The 24,155-nt window shown below is 38.8% G+C and overlaps 4 protein-coding genes and 1 long non-coding RNA gene across 6 annotated transcripts in view; 2 read left to right on the top strand and 3 right to left on the bottom strand.

Annotated features, from left to right (window-relative positions):
• The window catches only part of LOC307007800 (zinc-binding protein A33-like), a 365,074-nt gene that overhangs the window by 54,235 nt on the left and 286,684 nt on the right, over nt 1-24,155 (top strand). The gene's annotated exons all lie outside the window — the stretch shown is intronic.
• On the bottom strand, nt 5,929-7,783 carry LOC307008454 (ovomucoid-like). The gene is made up of 4 exons (XM_079631248.1): nt 7,683-7,783; nt 6,902-6,927; nt 6,729-6,829; nt 5,929-6,615 (listed from the first exon to the last, which is right to left on the bottom strand). The coding sequence occupies exons 1-4, from the start codon at nt 7,720-7,722 to the stop codon at nt 6,552-6,554; spliced, it is 231 nt and encodes a 76-aa protein (XP_079487374.1). The 5' UTR covers nt 7,723-7,783; the 3' UTR covers nt 5,929-6,551.
• LOC307008467 lies at nt 13,498-14,545 on the bottom strand. Its single transcript, XR_013799827.1, has 4 exons — nt 14,371-14,545; nt 13,953-13,978; nt 13,771-13,877; nt 13,498-13,678 (listed from the first exon to the last, which is right to left on the bottom strand). It is a non-coding gene; the product is annotated as an uncharacterized lncRNA (long non-coding RNA).
• LOC307007924 (trypsin inhibitor ClTI-1-like) lies at nt 16,582-17,770 on the bottom strand. Its single transcript, XM_079630402.1, has 4 exons — nt 17,248-17,770; nt 17,059-17,096; nt 16,863-16,972; nt 16,582-16,774 (listed from the first exon to the last, which is right to left on the bottom strand). The coding sequence occupies exons 1-4, from the start codon at nt 17,282-17,284 to the stop codon at nt 16,729-16,731; spliced, it is 231 nt and encodes a 76-aa protein (XP_079486528.1). The 5' UTR covers nt 17,285-17,770; the 3' UTR covers nt 16,582-16,728.
• Nucleotides 17,789-24,155, top strand: part of uvssa (UV-stimulated scaffold protein A) — a 62,080-nt gene continuing 55,713 nt past the window's right edge. For both annotated transcript variants that reach the window (XM_079630399.1, XM_079630400.1), the window contains exons 1-4: nt 17,789-17,930; nt 18,285-18,406; nt 19,608-19,938; nt 22,738-22,858. In XM_079630399.1, coding sequence (XP_079486525.1) covers nt 18,297-18,406; nt 19,608-19,938; nt 22,738-22,858 — 562 coding nt within the window. In that variant the 5' untranslated portion in view covers nt 17,789-17,930; nt 18,285-18,296. The remainder of the gene's footprint in view (nt 17,931-18,284; nt 18,407-19,607; nt 19,939-22,737; nt 22,859-24,155) is intronic.

Genomic DNA, 24,155 nt, shown 5'->3' on the forward strand with positions numbered 1-24,155 from the left:
ACCTTAGGGGCCGCTAACACGACACCGTTCTAACAGAAAACGTTTAATGTGTTCTGGACGTTCATCTGCATGACAACAGTGTTTGGTGGCTCGAGAATGTAAACTTTTAAATTGTTTCCAAGGTGCAAGTTTTGAAACATTTTGAAAATGTTATCATCTCCGCGCAAACTTCAAAAGTGTGAATCTGTGTGAACGCTGACGGCGTGCACATGCACATTACGTGTTTAGTCTATAGATATGCACGTTTTAATATGTGCGCATGAACGTAGTCTTTCTTTACAAAGTGACATCGCCAAATTACTTGTATGGCCTGCATAATACAGATTTTCTAGCCGTTTCCTCGGATCCATGCGAACTGGAATAATTTTGACAACTTTATGCAGAAGCAGGGCTGTCGTAAGCATTTGTAGCATTATAGATAGGAATGTACTGTAAGAGTAAAATGTAAGTTACTTTATATTAGGTGTCTTTAAATACTGCAATGCACTTGTTGTGCTCATGTTTTATTGCTAAACACTTGTGTTGCTGTTGAGGTGGATATGGGTACAGGTTTGGTGGGATGGGTCGGTTTAAGGGTGAGTATGCAGGTATTTTTTAAATATATGTATGTACTGCTTACAATAATTAATTTAAAAGTTAGTGCGTAGTAGTTAAAGTGGTTCTTTTTTTTATTTTTTTTATGTGAGGTCAGAAATATTTCTAATAATTGTGTTATCTGTTCATCTTTGTTTTAGAAAATCCTACAGAATGGACGAAGAAGGAAAGGATCTGTTATTACCTTAAACAAGCTTGGAAGGCTTGGGAATAAAGCAGATCTTTCTCTTCTGCCCAGAAATAATAATTTTACAATTCTATTATAAATTGCTTTACATAACTTGTTTATGAGTTTATCGTATTTTGTATATAATAATCCTAATCTGAATAAAACAAAGGGTATTTTTATCTGAAGTATAACTTTTAAAACATTTGCTGGCATTCTTGTCAGAGACCAAAAAGTGCTCTTCATATGACTTTAATTTTGCATTATGTGTAATGCGATTATAAAATACCTATAATGAACTGAGTTCTTGTGATCATATAAATATGATGACTATAAAAAACAGATGTAGGGTAAACTTACCTATTAAGCTCACCAAAATCTACATTGAGACATTTTTTGTGCACAAGATATTGTTTTCAGTGCAAGAAGTTATTTTAAAATAAAATATTAATCTCTCACACAATAATATTAAATTTTATTTACCCATGTTGCCAATAAGCTTTTTGTTAAAAATGTCTTGTTTATTTTAACAACCTTTTTAAAGAATAATTGATTTTTTTTTATTTTTTATTTGAAGGTGCAGAGTCAATCACAAAAAAACAAACAAACAGAACACTAAAATCAAGAACCAGATCTAAAAGATCAGATCTGGTGTATACGCTGTGTACTTGCGTCTAAGGCGCAACTTGTGACGGCAGAAGTAACGTATTGCATCATGGCGTAGCGTAAATATCAGCAGTACGTCGCATTAATCACATAAGTTGCGCTATAAAGTTGAAGTTGGGTTGTGGGTTCGATCCCAGGGGATTGTACATATATGTATAAATGTATAGGATAATGCAATGTAAGTCGCTTTGGATAAAAGCGTCTGCCAAATGCATAAATGTAAATGTAAATGTAATAAAGTTTTAATTTTTTTCTTACACAAACTCATGGCTTTGCTTAAGAAGGCATTTATTAACAACCTCACCTAACAATAATATGAAGTCTTTAAAAATTAAAGCAGTGTAAAACTACAGACCATCAATAATCTTTAAATTTATAATATAATGGATTTAAAAGTACAAACCATTAATGCATGTGAAGTAATATATTAGTGTAGTGTAATAACTTGCAGGAGACAAATCCGTTCAAGAAAGTTAATTTACTCAGGGAACATCAAAAGCCAGCAGCGCACTTGATAACAGCCCAGGTGGAATCCATGGCCCTGTCTCAAAATGGCACACTTCATATGCACTTTCGGTCTTGTGGACTTACAATGGCTGCCGCGAGCGCGTGTCCGCTAAGTCCGTGAGACCGTAGGGAGTCCCATTTGTCATTTTAGCTCTCAGAAGGGTGCTCGCGAGCGCCCCGCCCCCTCTGCGGTCGATTTGCGCACTTTTGCCGAGCCCACACTGATGCGCACTCTGCAGCAGACTTCTTCCCGACAGTCAAAACGGCGTTACGACCACCACACATAACTTCGGGCCATAGCTTTCATCCTGGACACTCCTGGGTGGCACTGATGAAGTGGTTTCAGGACTTCTGATCTACCCACACTGGGAATGATGACTCTGGCACCCCAAAGTTCACAACCATCTTGTACACTTAATTAATCTTTTCTTGATGTAAAAGGGTCAAGCTCTGCTCCAATTAATTCATGCCGACCACGTTGCACCATTTCTCTCACCCTGGAAAATAACGGATCTTTGTGCATCCACCCTTTCGCTTTATCTGGAGTAATCAAGGTTATGTCGGCATTCTCCTGCATCAGGACTCCTTCCTCCTGTTCAATGTCCGATTCCGTTGACAATGGTAACGGACTTGGAGCATCTGTGTTTCCATGATCTTTGCCAGGCTTGTAGATGATGCTGTGTTCATAGGCTCTTATACCCCTTTTCCACCAAGGCAGAGCTGGTGCTGGTTCGGAGCCAGAGCCTAGTTTCAAATCGGTTCTTTGTTTTTTGACCACCAAAGCACCAGCTCCGAACCAGTAAAAGTGGTTCTCAAGTAGCACCAAAACATTGCTGGGCTAGAAGTAAGAACCGCTTGCGTCAGGGGCTGGGGGCGGGGTTACCGTGACCAACAAGACGAACAGAAACTTGTGACTGCCATTTTTTAAATAGCTTGCTAATCGAGCGAATAGCTGCTCGATTGTAATCTCCGTCTATGCAAGTTACGGCGAGCTGCACGAACGCGTTGGATTCGCCGTGTTTGGATGCCGATGTAGGTTCGCAAAGCCATGAGCATCAATAGTAATGCAACGAACGCCATTGTTGATGTAAGACTTGTTCGAGATGCATCGGAGCGGCGCGGACCGATCAGAGACAAGAGACTCCTTGTGCTTTTGGATCGTTTTCGCAGGGCTTTGATGTCATGCGGCGATCGGTCTGCGAGAAGCCGAACCGTCTCGAACAAGCCTGGTGTGTTTTTGTTTGGCGCTTCCGCGCTAGCGTTGCTGGGCAACATGAGATGTATACACAGTGACGTAAGATCTGGCTCTGTTGTGTCTCTCTAGCCTGTGGAAAGGCAAACCGGTTCTTAGAAGACCCGTCAGTAGAACCAACTCCGAACCGGCTCTAGCTCTAGCTCTGAACCAGCACCTGGTTCTTGCTGGTGGAAAAGTCAAGTCAAGTCACCTTTATTTATATAGCGCTTTTTACAATACAGATTGTATCAAAGCAGCTTCACAGTGATAACATGAAAATAATACAAAAAAACAATATCATCGTCCACCTTTAAGGCAGATCTATAATATTGTTGAATATTAAATGTCCCCAACTAAGCAAGCCAGAAGGCAAGGCAACAGCGGCAAGGAACCAAAACTCCATCAGTGACAGAATGGAGAAAAAAAACCTTGGGAGAACCCAGGCTCAGTCGGGGGCCAGTTCTCCTCTGGCCATTGAGTGACCAGTGGATGATTATGATTCAGGAGCATTACAGGTCAGAAGTTCAAAATGAATCAGAGTATTTGTCCAGTTCCGGTTGGTTGAAGTCGGAGTGGAGAGGAGGAGAGACTGGTTGACACTTCAGGTCAGCGGCGTCATCGTGTCCTGGCGCTGGTCCTTCATCAGATCTGGATACGGCCTGGTTCCGGTGGACAGCGGTAAGAGGGGTATTAGTGTCACAGCCAATCGCTGGATCCTAGGAGATGACATTTGGGGAACAGCTTTTAACTCATTAAATAAAGACAACAAGGGTTTATGGTTCAAACTATAGTTAACTTCTGACCATACAAATACTTATACACTGTTGCCAGTAAGTTACTGTAATTAAGATTTACTGTCATAGTATTGAGAGAAGCAGACAGAAGTTTAACTGGATATCTAACTTAGCTGGATGGTAATGCTGGTAAGTGTAGTGCCGTTGAGATGTGTGACAGTACCTCTCCCTCCCGGAAGGCACTACCTCACGCCGTAGACATACCAGCTGTGGAGGGAGGGGGCTCAGGAGGAGGATGAAGAGCAGGTGAAGGGCAGACAGAAGGCAGGTGGGACCAGGGCAGAGCAGGCTGTGCAGGCGGCCAGGGCAGAGATGGAGGGAGGAGCCAAGGAGGAGGCAGGGCTGACGACTCCAGGGGGCCGACTGACGGGGGCAGAGCAAGTGGGAGAGGAGACCAGGGTGGAGCCGGAGAGCCGACGAGCCCAGGCGATGCAGAGGATCCGGTGGGATATGGCGAAGGGACGAGGCAAAGCCAGAGGAGTGTAGTCCAGAGGTGAGGGAAGGTTGACAAGCAACCAAGGTGGATCCAGGGGGACGAGGAAGCCTGGCAGAAGTGGTGACCAGATGGGCCATGGTGGAGACGTTAATGGATCGTCGGGCTGAGGCGGAGTCCTGGTTGTGGAGGTCGGAGGTGGAGACGGGCGATCCACCGACCAGGCTGGAGCTGTAGGCCGGGAGACCCAATTTTTTATCCTACAATGTGTTGCAGTCCCTGGTCTAGGTCAGGTTGTAACATAAATGACAAAACAACAGTCACCCATTTTTCTTTTCGTGTTCTTTGGTTTATATTCATAGCAATTTTCTTTCGATTAAAAAAAAGAAAAAAGAAGAAACGACAACAAAAAATGTTTGGCAGCTAATGCCCAAACTTTCCCACACAAAAAACTAACTTCCCTACAAAGCAAATAAAAGAAACAACATACAATGACATATCTCCTTATTCAACCAAAAAAACAGGAGAAAAAGTGATGGACTTTTGGTCTCCCCCCTACGGCTTCTCAAATAATTAAGTATACAGATATGATCAACGGGACACTGATGCTTTCACATAATTGGCAAACTGTTTCAAGTGTCTAATAACAGCTCTCAGTTAAACACAAAGAAGAGCACAGAAGTCCCCATCCACAGTCAGTCAAGAGCAATGAAAGAGGTCGAGAGCTTCATCCAGAGGAGTTTATAATCCGAGTCTCTTCTCTAGTCCAACAGCGTTGATTACGTCCAGGACCAATCCTAAAGGAGACCGCAGAAACCACAGCAGAACCGACACATCTGCATTCTGTCACGGGCGTAACAAACCAAATACTGATTTATGTGAGAAACCACTCAAAAGTTCATCATTTATGTATTGCCGTCTGTTGTTAGTGTTTTTTTTTTATATCAGTGTGTTATGAATGACACATTCTGAATGAGAATTGTTGCCGGTGTTATGGTGGAACAAGCTTATTTTGAGACATATATGAAGTGTTTTGGAGGTGAGCTGAACTGTTTGGCCAACATTCATGTTGCTAATGCAGACTATATGAAGAGTTTCTCAAATGTGGCTTCAGTATTGAAAAACGCTTTTTAAATAAACTAATAATAATGGCAAAGCCTCGTAATTTTCACCCCCTTTATTATATTAAACCTTATTAAAGTATTGGAGAAATGCGATGATTGGTGGCTAAATGTTCCTCTCCAGTTGCAGTGAAGTGATGTATGGATGTTCCCGTATTCCCAGTTTGCAGTGTCTTCACACGGGTCCTGTTCGCTGCCTTCAGATTGGAATATCACTTTAGATGGTTTGGGCAGTATTTTAAATATTTAATTACTTTTGAGTATTTTGTCATTTGTATTTTCCTTAAATAATATATTAATACTATAATTTGTACACGTCATAGGGCACTTATGGTCGAATGGTACACACTTGACAGTTTTAGTGGTGTTTTCTGAACAGGGTGTGTTAATATTTTCTAATTTTTCAGACTTTTGACTATTCTTGTGTAAGACTGAAATGGTGTAACTTTTTGCCGTTATGTTTTCTGCACATCATAGACACAAACAAAACAAGAACTATTCCTTGGACACACACTTACACACATACCTTGAACATCTGACAACTCTTGTTATATCTTTTCATATAAGCTAGAGGTTGATTTTGACTGACTGTCTGGCCATCGGGGATGAATCTGCTTTATCTTTTGTAAATATGACCCTTCTTTAATAAAATTGAGTGTTATGGTATATTACACCGTCTCAGTTTCCAATTTATAGCTTCGAGGCTGCAGATATACCTGAAAATTAATCTAACAGGAGTCTCGCTCTCAAAAAAAAAAGCCCAGACCCTTTATGATATTCTGCTCTTGATATGGTTTGTATGCCTCCTTCCAAGTAAATATTCACCTATTTTATAGTGTCTTTCCAAGATTTTAGGGAGAAAACAGAACAGCTTCAATATTCAACATTTATTCATGGATTAAATCATTACAGATTCAGGTCATGATGGAGACGAGTAGCTGACCGAGGGTCTGTCCAGCTGAAGCGTGGTGTCGTCAGAGAGGCCGAGGCTCAGGAAACATTCATTCATGGATTAACAGTTACACAAGCCCATATATTACCAGGGGGGCAGAGTGGGACATCTGCCTCGGCTCTTGAGAAGGAGTGGTTTGTTTGATGCCCTAAAGAAAAGAAAAAAAGGGGGTATAAGATTAAATATTAAAGTTTGAAAGTAACATACTATTTTTAAACCTACAGTACTTTATTTTAAAAATGCATGCATGTTTAAACTCACTTGATGGCAGCACACAGCTTGCATATATTGTCGTATGTTCTGCCATTGGTTCCACACACGGGTGCCGATGGGCATGGGTTAGGCAAGTTCTGGCAATTAGGCTGGTCACAAAAAAAACCCCTTGAGTTATCTGCACTTGGAGGAAAGCAATTCTACAGCCTTTATTTACTCACCACTGTTACTCCGTCAGATATGGCCACTGTTTGGGTCAAGAAGGAACAAGGATTCATTTATGATAAGGCAAGAGGAAGTCAAATAACATCAGTGGGGTCTAATGCGTTTTTGTTTGGGGGAAAAAAATTGAACTAGAGTCATTTTGGTGAACTATCCCTTAAATCATATTTAAATTAGTGATGGCAATTTCAAAACACTGCTCCATGAAGCCTTTACGAATCTTTTGTTCCAAATCAATGGTTCGGAGCATGTAATCAAACAGCCAGTCACGTGATTTCAGTAAACGATGTTTCATTACGTCCTAACTGTTTCTAAAGCTTAAAATGAATAATGGTAGTTAAGAGTCTTATTGGCCTGTTTAGCTGAGCCATTCATAGAACAAAACAAACCCTGACAATTGATAAGATAACATAGCTACACTTGATAGTCTTATTAGATGATTAGATATTCCAATTTAAAGATTTTACTTAAAAAAAAAAAAATTGCAATAGATTTGTAAAAATGTTTTTTTTTTGTGCATGTTTGTCCCGGGTTTTTATAGCATTTACACTGTTCTGACCACTAGGGGTCGCCGTAGAGACGGGTGTCGGATCTGCCCACCCCTAATTTAAATATGTCTGAATGTGACTCATCTCATCTTAACACTTTTTATTTGTGGTACTTTAGCAAAGGTGACTAATTAAGACTAATATGTGCAGACTTTATTGAAAGAATGAAACTCTTCACTATAAACCAAATTAGCATTTATCAGTAGTTTTTGTGAATTAACTCATTACTCACCTAGGACACAGAGAAGAACGATGATTCCTCGAGCAAACATTATTCACAACCTGAGAGTCAACTCACTAAAACTGACGATATGAGATAAAGATAAAAACAGAGACAGAGATAAAATGATCCGGCTATTTAAAGCATTTGACCCCCTTTCAAATAACAGGTGTAACAGTTTAACTGGTTACCGTGATTGATTTACGCCAGATGTGACCGATCGGCCACAGATTCGTCAATCCTGAAAACCTGTCTATTACAATTAAACATCTGAACATGATGCTGATATTAATGTAAAGATTAATAAGAGCATTTCATTACTTGTAATGGCAAAGGTTTGTTTAACAAAAACGCCAATTAAAGTCTCATACGGGACTCGATCTGCATCAAAATAAAATAAAACAGCCCAATTAACAAGCTTCTTATCACTACGATATTTAAAGGGTTAGTTCACCCAAAATTGAAAATAATGTCATTAATGACTCACCCTCATGTCGTTCTAAGCCCGTAAGACCTCCGTTCATCTTCGGAACACAGTTTAAGATATTTTAGATTCAGTCCGAGAGCTTTCTGTCCGTCCATTGAAGCTGTATATACAGTATACTGTCCATGTCCATAAAGGTAATAAAAACATCATCACAGTAGTCCATGTGACATCAGTGGGTTAGTTAGAAGTTTTTGAAGCATCGAAAATACTTTTTGGTCCAAAAATAACACAAAATAAGACTTTATTCAGCATTGTATTCTCTCCCGGGTCTGTTGTGAATCTGCGTTCAGGACTCCGCAGTGACGCTGCTGACGGAAGACGCTGATGACGTGTTATCCGGTGCGCCCGAGCTTCGTTTACAGTCTGAGGGAGACGCACGCTATATTCAAGCTATTCTACATTGTTTGCGTGGATATCATTTTTTTAATGGTGCGTAAATGTGCATGTCGCGGATGAGACACTTTTACAGCGTGCGTTTCCCTCAGTCTATAAATGAAGCTCGGACGCACCAGATAACACGTCATCAGCGTCTTACGCCATCAGCGTAACTGTGAAGGATTGACAACATACCCGGGAGAGAATACAATGCTGAATAAAGTCTTATTTTGTGTTATTTTTGGACCAAAAAATATTTTCGATGCTTCAAAAACTTCTAACTAACCCACTGATGTCACATGGACTACTGTGATGATGTTTTATTACCTTTATGGACATGGACAGTATACTGTATATACAGTTTCAATGGAAGGACAGAATGCTCTCGGACTAAATCTAAAATATCTTAAACTGTGTTCCGCAGATGAACGGAGGTCTTACGGGCTTAGAACGACATGAGGGTGAGTCATTAATGACATTATTTTCATTTTTGGGTGAACTAACCCTTTAAGTCCTACATTTATGGACCTTCTCCAAAGTTACATACGACATTGGTATAGGCCACACGTTTCAAACTTCAATAGCAATTGAGGAGAATTGTACAGTCATAAAACCAACAGTAGGCCGATGTTTATGTGTCAGGTATGAATGATGCACACTTTATAGATCTTTGATATTTATTAAAATAAACTGTCAAATCATAGGCAAATATTGCTGTGTATTTCAGCACCGAATGCTCACACACAAAATATACAATAATTTAAACCTCGATAGCATTTGAAGAGAACGACTTACAGTCATATAATAACCAACTGTAAAGTGTTCATGTAATAATTGCTGCTAATTGTCACATGAACAAGCACATCCACAAATTAGTAAGTTTTAATTTAGTAAATTATATAGATATGTCTAAGTGTCACGTGTCAGTGTTTGTTTGGACTTTCAGTTTGTATGTTGATTGGTTCCTGTTCTCCTTTGTTCTTTTCCCGCCACTCCTTCGTATCCATGGTTACTGTCATTATCAGTTCAGTTGTGTCACCTGTTTAGTCATCATCGTCCTCTGTATCACCTGTTCTATTAATCAGTGTCATCTGTGTTTGTATTGAAGTTCCATCTGTTCAATCAGTGTTTGTCTGATCTCCGTCTTATTTAGTGTATGTTATGTTGCTACCTGTTCAATTTTAAATAAACCTTCGTTTTGGAAATACATCCTTGCTGCCGTCTGCCTTCCTACAATCCACCGTGGCAGGAGATCGGACCAGCCTGTATAGAAGACAGGGCTATATTTGTAGTGGCGGGCAGATCGAGGTCCTCGTGAAACAATGAAACAGTAGAAGCAAATGTGTCATATTGTGTCGAGGCTTTGTGAAACAATCCGACACCCGTCTCAACGGTGACACCTAGTGGTCACTTGCAGGTGTTGTTCTGAAACAACCTTGACAACGAGCCATTAAAAAATGTGTTGTTTTTATTATTATTGTATTTTTCTAATATGTGAAGCTTGTAACCTGTAGGCTCCTCACTGTGCATAATGTTATTTTGGTCATGAAAATGAATATTAATAAAAGAAATCAAGCCACAATGTCTAACTTTTTTATAGATGTTTATTCAAAAATATTAATGTATCTGCTGTGGAAGGACTTAGCCCACTTCTTCTTTTTTACAGATAATTTCTCCAGCCTTTGAAAATATCCTCTCACAAGGGACACTTGTTGTTGGCATACAAAGATATTTTTTTTTTGCAAGGACTTACAAATGAGGAAGCCTATGTATCTATCTATTAATCTATCTGTATATATGTATTTCTATCTATGCATCTATTAATGTGTCACTATATGTACTCTGTCTGTCTCTAGCCTATCAGTCAATGTGTACATTTAAATGTAAGCCTAAATATAACTAAACAAATCGCACTATAAATGTCACTATATAACCAAAAATCCGTCTCACAAAATCTCCTCTCACAAAACCCCACGAGGTCAATATGCGTTGACTTCACTTTTATACAGATGTGCGATCATGTGGTCTGTTCCCGACCCTGTCAATCAAGCGCTGATTCGGCGGATCACACCTGATGAAACACTTAGTGAAACACTTCGAGGCTTCGTTTGGCCATAGTCACGTGACATGGGTGTTTTGAATCACGCTTCGGATCAGTGTTTCAAAACATCTGCGCTTCGGGATCTCGCAAAGCTTCGGAACGACTGTTTCACGTCAGCCATCCCTATATATGTGTTGCCATAGCTCAAGAGAGCACTGAATTGTTCTCCTTTGTGAATAAATTTGTTTGTTGATAGCTGTCACTATCACTATCACTGTCACCCTCGACAATGAAACCCTCAAACTGCTGCTCTGGATCAGGGCCAATTTCCATCAGGCCATTGACCTCCCAAACACTGATGGACTTAGTGAGTGGGCAGATCGAGGCTTCGTGAAGCAATGAAACAGTTGAAGCAAATGTGCCATATTGTTTCGCGGCTTCGAATCAATCCGACACCCGTCTCAACGGTGACACCTAGTGGTCACTTGCAGGTGTTGTTCTGAAACAACCTTGACAACGAGCCATTAAAAAAAGACCGCCCAGCCTGAGTACTCGACCACAGCCACGATGGCCGCCGATGCCACACCACCTGAGCCTTCTTCCAGGATGACCGCCGCCAAGTCAGAGCCTGTTCCTGTCCCAAGACCTGTTCCTGAGTCTGTTCCCGAGCCTGTATCTATTTCTGAATCCGTCCCCGAGCCTGAATCCGTTCCAGAACCTGAGCCTGAGATGGTTCCTGAACTCCCACCTCCTCCCAACATCCCTTCCTCAACCACGGGTCGCCACCTCCTGCTGGCCCCACAGCTCACACACATGCCACCTTCAGTGAGGTAAGCTCGCTGGGCTACCAGTGTTCAGCCCCAGCATGGTCTGTGGATCCCCGGTCTCCGCCTCCGCGACCAGGACTCCACCTTGGCCCGTCGGTCGCTCGTTCCTCCGGTTCCGCCTCGGTCGTTCATCGGCTTGCCCTCACCTCAGGACTACACTCCTCTTGCTTCACCTCATCCCTCTAGCTCCGTTGGGCTCCTCATTTCCTCCAGCTCCACCTTGGTCCTCTGTCGCTCCGGCTCCACCGCGGCGTTCTGGATCCACCTCGGCCCGTCGGTCCATCAGCTCCACCTTGGCTCCTACCTCCCTCATCTCCACCGTGGCCCATCAGTCCCTCGTTCCTCCGGTTCCGCCTTGGACGTTCGTCGGCCTGCCCTCACCTCAGGACTACACTCCTCTTGCTTCGCCTCGTCCCTCTAGCTCCGTTGGGCTCCTTTATTTCCTCCAGCTCCACCGCGGCCTTCTGGATCCCCGCCTACGCCTCGGTCGCCTGAGCCGTCGGCATCGCCATGTCCCTCGGGATCCTCTGCATCGTCCTGGCTCGGAGGTCTGTAGCTGTTGACTTCTGCGCACTGCAGACCCGCTCTGTGATTTTACGTGGCCTACCACTTTGTGGCTGAGTTGCTGTTGTTCCCAATTGCTTCCACTTTGTTATAATACCACTAACAGTTGACCGTGGAATATTTAGTAGTGCGGAAATTTCACGAATGGACTTATAGCACAGATGGCAACCTATCACGGTACCACGCTTCTTTCACAGGTGTTTGTAGAAGGTGTTTTTACACAACTGTGGCCATGGAAGTGATTGGAAAACCTGAATTCAGTGATTTGGAGGGGTGTCCCAATATTTTTGGCAATATAGTGCATTTCATATACTCTATTCTAGTGCTCTAAACATGAACCAGCACTGTGTATGCGCACAAATTTAATCACGTCTTCTTCAAATGGAAAATGTGCAAATAAGGACACTGATACAGCTGTACTGATCATGAACGCGATGACACGATGGATTATTCTGATACACAGAAGACGATGTAGGTTAGTTAAATATTATTAGACCTAAATGTTCTTCTGCGTTTCTGCCTCGGTTTGGGAGTTTGTTGTTATGAAGGGTTACATTTTTTAAATGCTTCATTGTGCCAGTTGTTTTCTTTTCTTTTTTTCTCCGTGGTCATATTTTAATATCCATGTGTCTGTATAATGAGTGTGTTGCAGGTCTGTGTTTTATCGGTTGTTGTCTCCCCTTTTCCCACCTTACTCCCAATTTTCCACAGCTTTACACTCCCATTTCTTGTTCATGACTTTTCTAACTCTGAGGTGTAAACGACCAGGCTAAAGTGTTTCATTAACCCTTTAAGTGTCACCCACCTTTTTTTGAATATACATGAAAATGCACATTCCGAACTTAAATGTTTGTAAATCAAGAATGCTTTGGAATATATATGTAAGATTGGTCTTGTTTAAAAAAAGACATTTGTTAGATTTTCGGTAGAAGTGGAATAAATTAAGAAAGTTAAACAGAAAAAAAGTTATAGAAGTTTGAGTTTATGAAAATATACAATGTAAAATATTTAATTAACTGAACACCTTAGGAGTATGAAAATATTTTTGATACAAATTTATAAATTACAGCGTCTCTGTAATGTATTTTGAAAATCAGTCACCAAATATGAAAACTAGAGATTGTAAGCTTTTAAATGATATATAGTTTGTCAAGATTAGTTTAGGTTTAGTATAGGATATTATCATTTAAATTATGTAATGACTTGGGGCCCACCGGTGGGCCGGTGACACTTAATAAAAAACACCACATAGACATATACACAACATTATAAAATTGATTTCCATTCCATTGTTTCATTTGCATTATGCATATCCTTGCAACTAGATATATAAAAAAAGAGGTAGGGACAATATCGACCCTGGCAAAATGTGTTGGGGACATGTCCCACCCGTCCCACCCACAAATTACACCCATGGCACACACCTTATGATATTCTGTTCTCTAGGTGTGGTTTGGGTGTTTCTTTCAAAGTAAATCTTCACCTATTTTATCATCTTGTCTTTACAGGATTTGTAAGAGAAAACAGAACAGCTTCAATATGCAACATTTATTTATGGATTAAACCATTACACATTCAGGTCATGATGAATGAGACATTAGAGGCTGACTGAAGGTCTGTCAAGCTGAATCATGGTGCCGTTCCTGTGTTACTCCTGCAGATGTTCATTTAACATGGGCCTTGCTTCTGGATCAAGATTTTAGTCTTCGATCCCCTGAAAAGAGAGAGATTAAATTGAATATTAAAGTTTGAAAGTGACAGACTCTAAACAGTTTTTTTCTTTTAAGCATGCATGTTTAAACTCACCTGATGGCACCACACATCATGCATTCATTGCCGTATGTTATTCCATTGGATCCACACACGGGTTCATATTGCATTGTGCATATGTTAGACGAGTACCTGCAATTAGGCTGGTCACATAAAAAGAAAAAACCTTGAGTTATTTGCACCTGGAGGAAAGCAATTCTACAACTTTAATTACTCACCACTCTTGCTCCGTCAGATATGGCCACTGTTTGTGTCAAGAAGGAAAAACAAGGATTAAAGTGTATCATGATATGGCAAGAGGAAATAACATACATGCTAACTTCTTGTTTTGCCCATGCAAAGTCTACTGTTGTTTTGTTGGACAAAAACAAAACTTTAGTCTTTTTTTTTTTTTTTGTGAATCTCTTAAATCACACTTAAAATGTCTGAATGTGCAATCTTACGCATTTTTCAGTTGTCCTACTTTGGCAAAGATGAATTAAGACTCTTAAGAATGTGCAGACTAAACAATCAAACTCTTCATTATGAACCAAATTAGACTGTTGCTGAGTACCAGTGTGTATCACAGCTCCTCATGTGGCAAATTACCAACATCCATATCAGTTGTTTTGTAAATTCAATGATTATATTACTCACCTAGGACGCAGATAAGGACGATGATTCCTCGTGCAAACATTATTCCTAATCCGAGATTCAACTGACTAAACCGATAGTAGATGTGATAAAATGATCCGGCTATTTATATCAATACTGTGTCCGCCTCTTAACGTGGGAGCGGACGTCCATCCCACTGATTCATCACATCACAATTACTAAGCACCTTTAGTTTAATAGATTTATTTACTTTGGCTGGTAGGTGTGTGTAATGTCAAACTTGAGTTGTACGAAGTCAATCATGGATAACACATACAGTTTAATCTCTCTGATTCCACCAAATCATTCAGTTCCTGGAAAACTACTTAACTGTGGAACTCTTTTCTAAGGTCTGAGCTTCTTCAAAGAAGATGTTCTGTACAGTATAACATTTTTGTATGCACAAAGGCTGAAGGTCCTTTTTAGTACAATTAATGTATTTTTAAATTCACTCCTAGTGCCCCATTAGAGATCTCCACTGATTTGTGGCTCATTTGACACAGTAGATCAGGGGTCACCAAACTCGGTCCTGGAGGGCCAGAGTTTAGTTAAAGACTTGTTAAAGACTTGATCATGTAGCTGGGTTTCAATGATACAGGTATGTGCTGAATTGGTTTGCATATTACCTTAAGAACAGAACTTTTTCTGTTAATTTGGGGAAATATTTCTCATCTCGTGCTCAAATCTCCTATGGTGTTCCCCAGGGCTATTCTGGGTCCTCTTCTTTTTGCCTTATATAAGCATCGACTCGGTCATATCCTGCTTTATCTTCCTGTTAAAAACAACAACTGTTCTGAGTCTAATCTGTTTGCATATATTCAAGACAATAAATGCTGGATTTCTTACAGTTAAATAGTGATAAAACTGAAACATTTTTTTTGTCCCAACAATTGTGTCTTCTGGCATTGTTAATAATGTTAAAAATAGCCTTGACGTTATTTTCAATCCCACATTGTCGTTTTTATTCATTATGTTATAAATCTGTTTGAGGGTGTACAATTTTAATTTGTCCATTTGTTTTTTGTATCTTCACATGTCTAAATTTGTTTTGTTTGTTTTACATTTCTTGTACAGCACTGTGGTTTCAACATCTGTTGTTTTTAAATGTGCTTTATAATTAATAAACTAAACTTGTCCATTTCAAATCTGTTCATTTAATGATTTTTATCATATGATGCATCATAAAATATGATGCGTAAATATCTGCAAACATTTGCATGAGGCACTAATAAAATATACAAAATAGGGCCAGAAAGTACTCATTTTTTAACTTTGATCATCATCATCATCAACCTCAGGGACTCTGCCATGACAATGTGAAAATAAATGTTAGCCTTGGACTTGGGACAGTAGTTTTGCATGAAATTATATTAGAAGACTTCACACAATGATTGCTAAATTATATTTAGACAACGGCAGTGTTATAAATATTTTGCACTAGAGATGTTGAAGCAGCGCAGCAATTCCTCAAGTTCAACTCACAAACTAATTAAATCAACAGCAGTATTTGATGTTCTTTAGTGATTATGAATCATGAATGATCCCCTTGAAATTATACAGAAGTATACAATTGTAATAAATGTAATAAAATGTACTAGTTATAGCCATAAAAGTGTTTTATGTAAAACAGCATGTCCTGTTTGTTGTAAATATTCAGGGTATATGAATTATGTAGGTCAAAGTCTGTTGTCTTGCCTTCGTGTCAGAGATGTGAGATATGATACCGCTGTAGAAGATGATTGGCCCGCACAGTGGGAGTAATGTTGTGTTCGACTGTTTATCCAGTGCAATCCTGGAGTGTGATGTTGTAACTACTTGGCATCATATAAAAAAAAAAAAGTTATCTTAGTGCTATTTGATTTGAAAAATGACCTCAAAGGTATCACTCAAAGGCTCTACTAGAAGTCAAATTAGACCGTTAAATCAAACTTTGACATTACCATTGTTTTATGGTGTTCACACACACACTGATCGATCACCCCTTTCTCTCTGAAGCAAATGGCAAACATGCACAATGTTGAATGTTCGATTACCTCATTGGATAAGGTCTCATGTCCCAGATGAACGGTTTACTCTTGAATATATTGTCAAACAATTGCTATCTCATGTGTTTTAACACTCCTTTGTGTGCGTTTTGTGTGTGACAGATTCAGCTGAGAAATGCTCCTGATAAATATTTAAACTCAGTCAAGACAAAAAGTACAAAGCAACGACTTACTACATAAAGGCTTTATTTAAGGATTAGAGCAATTTAAAAAAAGACACAACAGGGAACACTTAATCTCATCATTAAAACCATTTAAAAAAAGCAGCATGTGGTTCCAGCCTTCATGTCATCCCAAATAAACGAGTGGATTGGTCTCAGCATTCTCCCCACCTGGAGATCGCAGTGTTCATATCGAAATCCCTATGACAAGACAAACAAGGTTTCACTAGGACACTATAAGAACATTATGAGGATTCAAACTGAAACGTTATAGACTTGATTTACGTACATGTTTTCCATACACAGCATGCACTCGTTTGGGTAAGTGACTCCATCAGTTCCACACACAGGGTTAAATTCCCGGGTACAAATGGGAAGCGAGTATTGAGAGCACTTTGGCTGTCAAGAGAAGCACACAAAATACATTAAATACATGTAGTGGTTAAATTAAGGTTATAAGGAAGGTCTTATAATCATCAACCCACCATTTTAGACTCACGGATCACAGCTGCGCTTGCCAAGGCTGTATAGAAGAAACACGCACACACACATTACACACTTTATACTTCTTGTGGTTTTAACTTTTAAGGATTAAAGATAAAACATAACGTCGTCTTTGTTACAAAACATCAAACTTTGATTATCCTTATTGCCAAAACCAGTGATAAACTCACCTGCCAAGCATAATACTAGACAAATCCGTCCCAGCATGATTGTTTGTTTAACGGCGTTGTGTTGACTATGTAATCAATCACTTTCAGGTGTGGTGAGATCCTTTATTGCTCTTTTTATCGCCGTTTATTACGCCCACCTACAGATAAGTTACACATTTACAAAGTGCGTCACTCGAATCCTACTACGCCAAAGGCTTGTCTTTTAAATATTCATTAATCAGCCTCACTGATTGGCTGACATCCAGACGTGGATAAGTGGGCGGGTGTCAGCGTGGCGAATAAAAATTAAGGAAGGCTCGGTTTATGCATATTATTTTTGTTACGTATGCAACGTCAGCAGCATCTAATTAATAATCATAAGCGATTCGCACACTTGTAACTGTAATAATAGGTACACCCATATTTAACTTTACACCAACAAATAATTGTTATAAAATAATTGTTAATGATTATGTTTCGACTGTCAGTTTTCAGTGAAACGTTACACTAGAGCGAGACTTTTATTTTGAAAATGGCGGACTCCTTACTGCTACATTTGCTCACTGTATCTTTGTTTACATTCCCTGCTCAATCGCACCAAAGACACTGAGATGAGTGCACTTCATCCACACACGGAAACATACATTTTAATACAATACCAGTAATTAATAAAGCCCTTTTCATTACAGCAAGTCGATGAGGAGGTACGTGTTGTGTCATTCGTCCTATTGAACTGAGGAAAGATACACTTCTGATACAGTTAGTCAGATGAAACGAGAAGTCACTAGACTGTATGAATCTATCTATCTATCTATCTATCTATCTATCTATCTATCTATCTATCTATCTATCTATCTATCTATCTATCTATCTATCTATCTATCTATCTATCTATCTATCTGTCTGTCTGTCTGTCTGTCTGTCTGTCTGTCTGTCTGTCTGAAGCAGTTGCATAACAAAAGTGACAGTGAGTAATGATGACATAGTCGTAGAGGACTCAGTGATGGTTGCATTGACTAATACTTTAATCTTTTCTTCCTCTATTCATTCTGTTTTAGGGTTATGTCAAGATGGACCAAACAATGCGAGATAAGCTCTCACAACTGGTTGAGGAGTTGACAACCTCTGGAGAACCACAGTTGAATCAAGACAAAATGAAGGAAGTGAAGAAAATGTGCAAGTATGATATAGAGTTTTTGGTTGTATCGTTATGTTCACAAACACCGTTTCAATGTTAGAAAAGAAAAAAAAGTCATGCGAATAAATTCAGAACATTCTGGGAAAGATTTAATGGGAACAGGAATGGCCAGTTCTTATAGGGGATGTCCCATACTATATGCACATCTCATTTGAAACCGTTTTACTGCAGCATTTTGGAGATCTATGATTTTTTTTTTTTTTTTTACTTCAAAGGCCAATAAAGATCTCATTTCTAATAAGTAGAATAAAACAAATGGCCAGTTCTTATACGGGACTATATACACACATCATATGTAACCATTTCACTGCAGCGGTTTGGAGATATGTCACATTATTGCACTTTATACACTTATAAAGACCTAATTTTTAACAAGTAGAAGAAAATAATGACCAGTTCTCATAGGGGACGTCTCATACTATATGCATACCTCACATGAAATTATTTTACTGCAGCGTTTTGGAGATATATGTCATTATATCTCCAAAAACACCACTCTTCCTAACAGAATATCTAATTTGTAATAAAAATGTTTCCACAAATTTTGATTTCAGACAGCCATGCTATTATCACAGTACAGTGCATCATAAATACACAGTAAAAAACGTTGGGTTAACTTACACATATGTTGGGTTATTTTCCAAAAAAATGTTGGGTCATTTTTAAATACCCAACTTTTTGAAATATTTATGTTGTATGTACACTTTTGTATTTTGAATTTATGTACACAATTATGTATATTTACATTAAATTCTAGACTCCACAATATTTAGTTTGTATTTTAAAAATATATTTGTTGAGACATATTTATTGTTTTATACAAATAAACAATCTGTATTTGAAAACAAAGTGTATTTTATTTATTAAAATAATGTCATGGATAAAAATAAATAGTTAACTTAACTGTTGGGTTATTTTTAACCCAACATTATTAAGTGAGTAGCTTTGGTTACCAGCTCTGCACAAAGTCTTCTTGAGAATAGAGAACTGATTGTCCAGTCACTGGATGAGGGACTGACCTTGCCCAGCGTTTATTCATCAGTTATGAAGATACACAGTTATATATCAAATTTTATTTATAAGCAAGTAGTTTATAATCGTTATGTGCCTGTGTGTTTGTTCTTGAGTCCATAGAGCAGCACTGAACATGTGACCCCATGCGCTCTTCTTTTTCTGACCACAGACTTTCCAATGACTACATTGATCATTTCTACCACTTGATTATGACCCAGCTGAACCAAGAGCACGCCGAGATCCGGCTCTCCGCCTTCCAGATGCTCAGCGAGATCTTCAGCCGCTCGCACCACTTCAGAGGTCTTCTCATCACACACTTCCAGGAGTTCCTGGAGCTCACGGTCGAGACCGACGCCGAGCAGCCGCTGCCTCCGCCCAAAGAGGTGGCCAGAAAGCTCAGGACGCTGGCCATTCAGACGGTGCAGTCGTGGCACGCCACGTATGGAGAGGCGTACAAGAAACTGTCTCTGGGATATCACTTTCTCAAGCAGATTAAAAAGGTATTCATCCGGCTGCACCTCTTCTGTCATTACAGTATTTAATAATAACATCAGTTTGCACCCTGAAACACGTCACTGTTATGTAATTTAAGATTGTTATAGAAAATATATTATGTTCTAGTGCAGTTTAGCTGTTTAAGGAACAATTATGGATTTTTAAGGATATTCAATATTATGTTTATTTTTACTTATAAAACGGTTAGTTCCAATCCTTGATTCTGATTGGCCAATAGTGTTTTATTCATGAATCGATCAAACACGGCTATGACCGCTTCACCCAACGGTTCTATGTATCACTACACAACACCCCTAGCAACCACTCTTAGCAACGCAAACACATGTTTGATCTCATCGATATTGTTCACTGAAGCTGTAGTCGAGTATTGTGAGAGATCGAGTAAGCGAGTGTTCCTGCATTTACAGTAGATATAGCATTCTCCTTCAGGTCAGTCCTATATATTCATAATAATAAAAATCTGTTTGAATGTCCGCTGCGATATCTTGTCCTTTTAACAGTAAGGGGTTTTCCCGAGCCCATAGAGAGCCAAGCCCCTCCCCTTCCGGTGGATCATGGGACCTTATTTCGGAAAAATATTGTATGGTAGTCAATGGCGAGAGACAACAAATATTTTGGTCTGGTTTGAATTGTGCCCTGAATTACACACATGATGTTTGTCAATTTAAAAGATAAATTTTAAAGTCAAGAAAGTCGCAGTTTGATGTAAAACTGTTGAGGTGTAAGACTGTGAAAATACGTCATTACAAAGACTACAAACCCAAAAGGCGCTCATGTGACGTCATACCTTTTCTCTCAATGAATGAAGCTAACTTTACTGACGCTAACTTTACCGAAGCTAACTTTACTGAAGCTAACTTTACTGATGCTAACTTTACTGATGCTAACTTTACTGAAGCTAACTTTACTGAAGCTAACTTTACTGAAGCTAACTTTACCGAAGCTAACTTTACTGAAGCTAACTTTACTGACGCTAACTTTACTGAAGCTAACTTTACTGACGCTAACTTTACTGAAGCTAACTTTACTGAAGCTAACTTTACTGAATATAACTTTACTGAATATAACTTTACTGAAGCTAACTTTACTGAAGATAACTTTACTGAATATAACTTTACTGAAGCGCTAACTTTACTGACGCTAACTTTACTGACGCTAACTTTACTGAAGCTAACTTTACTGAAGCTAACTTTACGGAAGCTAACTTTACTGAAGCTAACTTTACTGAAGCTAACTTTACTGAAGCTAACTTTACTGAAGCTAACTTTACCGAAGCTAACTTTACTGAAGCTAACTTTACTGAAGCTAACTTTACTGAAGCTAACTTTACCGAAGCTAACTTTACTGAAGCTAACTTTACTGAAGCTAACTTTACCGAAGCTAACTTTACTGAAGCTAACTTTACTGAAGCTAACGTTACTGAAGCTAACGTTACTGAAGCTAACTTTACTGAAGCTAACTTTACTGACGCCAACTTTACTGAAGATAACTTTACTGACGCCAACTTTACTGAAGCTAACTTTACTGAAGCTAACTTTACTGACGCTAACTTTACCGAAGCTAACTTTACTGACGCTAACTTTACCGAAGCTAACTTTACTGAAGCTAACTTTACTGAAGCTAACTTTACTGAAGCTAACTTTACTGAAGCTAACTTTACTGAAGCTAACGTTACTGAAGCTAACTTTACTGAAGCTAACTTTACTGACGCCAACTTTACTGAAGCTAACTTTACCGAAGCTAACTTTACTGACGCTAACTTTACCGAAGCTAACTTTACTGAAGCTAACTTTACTGACGCTAACTTTACCGAAGCTAACTTTACTGAAGCTAACTTTACTGAAGCTAACTTTACTGAAGCTAACTTTACTGAAGCTAACGTTACTGAAGCTAACTTTACTGAAGCTAACTTTACTGAAGCTAACTTTACTGAAGCTAACTTTACTGGAGCTAACGTCTGTCATGTTTTCTATAGTCTTACGTTATAATCGTAACGTTACGTCGTGATGCCGGAGTGTGTTGTACCAGACCGCACACACACGAGCAACGGTGACGTACAGTGCGAGACGAGAGATGTAGTTCATTGAGCGATAAAACTAAACGTTACTCTTCAGTTTTATGACAAACTGCGACTTTCTTGACTTTCATAATTATCTTTTAAATTGACAAACATCATGTGTGTAATTCAGGGCACAGTTCGGACGGAATAAAAAGATAAGTTGTCTCTCGCCATTGACTACCATACAGATTTTTTCCGAAATAAGGTCCCATGAGCCGGAAGCGGAGAGGCGGGACTTAGGCTCTCTATAGTCATCTGTCAGTGTCGTCTTTCTTCTCCGTGATCACAAGTTTGAGTACTTTCACTGTAAAAGTCTCTCTACTGACTCGCTCATAAACACAGTCTTTGTCTCCATCTATTGGCGAAATAATGTGTGTAACTTCAGTTGCTGTTTACGGTCAGGGACTATTTTTTCCAGCGGAAGGAAGGCTTTAAGTGATTTTACTTCATGAAAGTTGCATTGATACATATTTTTCGGCTTTAATAGTTGTATTGTGTGGTAACCGTTGTATAAAAGCAATAAGGCACTCGAGGCGAGCGCTGTATCGGGAATAAGTCACGGCTGAAGGGGTTGCAAGCACGACAGTGACTTACTCACAATAATACAGCACAGCCTCTTGTACCTTATTGCTTACTTGTTTTAGGCAGATTAAAAATCTGTAAACATGAAGTCACAATAATAGTGATATGTCCAATCACACATTGCATTGTTTCGTTTTCTCAGGTAGATTTTCATGATGTTGAAGCGAGAACACTGGCTGAGAGAAAGAGACAAGAGGAGAAACAGAAGAGATTGGAAAGGATTTACAAAGAGAGGCTTGAAAAGGCCAAGCAGGAGATGGCAGGTACACACTTATGTTCATAAACGGCAGCGCCGCTGACACTACACTTACAGATACAGCTTCCGAAAGAGGGTTTTAGATGAACCTCATACGGAAATGTAATATATGACATATATGCCTCTATATCGCTATGCTAAATATAAGACAATATATTGCTATCACATATATACATATCTCTACATATATGTTGATATAGTTTTTTAACATATATAAATTTGCCATATTAAATGAGTATATTGACATATATTAATATATATTATTTATATAATACTGTATGTTTTGACCATATGTCACCGATATGTTTAATTTATATATATGCCAAACTATTTACTATTTAACTATTTATTTCAAGTCTACAGATCCACATTTCATTTCAATTTCTCTCATTTTCGAATCTTTTATAAATAAAATGTATTATTTATTATTATTTTACCTCTTCTTGACCAGCTCATAAAAACAAAACAAATACTACACACATTCTATTTGAAAACTGATAATTATATATGTGACGTGTATATAAAAAAACACTATTATACATGCATAAAATATATGGGCTGGTTTTATATGTCAATTGTTCCATTTTCTAATAGGTTTTATATATTGGGCATATATATTTTATATAAGTGGATATATTTAATATATGAATATTTCATATGCGTACATATATGTTCCAGTGCTCAGCTCTTAAAAGTCAAGTCACCTTTATTTATATAGCGCTTTTTACAATACAGATTATATCAAAGCAGCTTCACAGTGATAACATCAAAATAATACAAGTTTGTTTCTAGAAGAAAATTGCGCCATCGTCAACGTCCACCTGAAGTAAGGCAGATCAATAATATTGTTGAATATTAAACAATAAATATGTCTCAACAAATATATTTTTAAATTACAAACTAAATATTGGGGAGTCCAGACTTTAATGTAAATATACATAATTGTGTACATACATTTAAAATACACAGTGAACATAAACAACATGCGTAACCCAACAGCCGGGTTATTACTAGAAATTACCCAACGATTTTAAAAATCACCCATCATTTTTGGAAAATAACCATAGTGACCCAATATGTGTAACCCTATGGTTGGGTTAAAAATAACCCAACATTTTTTCACTGTGTAAATAACCATTTTTCCAATGGAAAGATTCTATGGATGTTCCATCAGTGGAAATAAAGAAACTTTATTTTTAAGACTGTAGAAAAAACTAGCATTCACTGACTGCAGTTTCATCTGTGACATACTGAGATGCTGATAAGACATGAGACATGCAGGTCAACAGTCGGACGGACGCACT

Source organism: Phoxinus phoxinus (assembly GCF_949152265.1).
Source record: "Phoxinus phoxinus genome assembly, chromosome: 12".
NCBI lineage: Eukaryota > Metazoa > Chordata > Actinopteri > Cypriniformes > Leuciscidae > Phoxinus > Phoxinus phoxinus.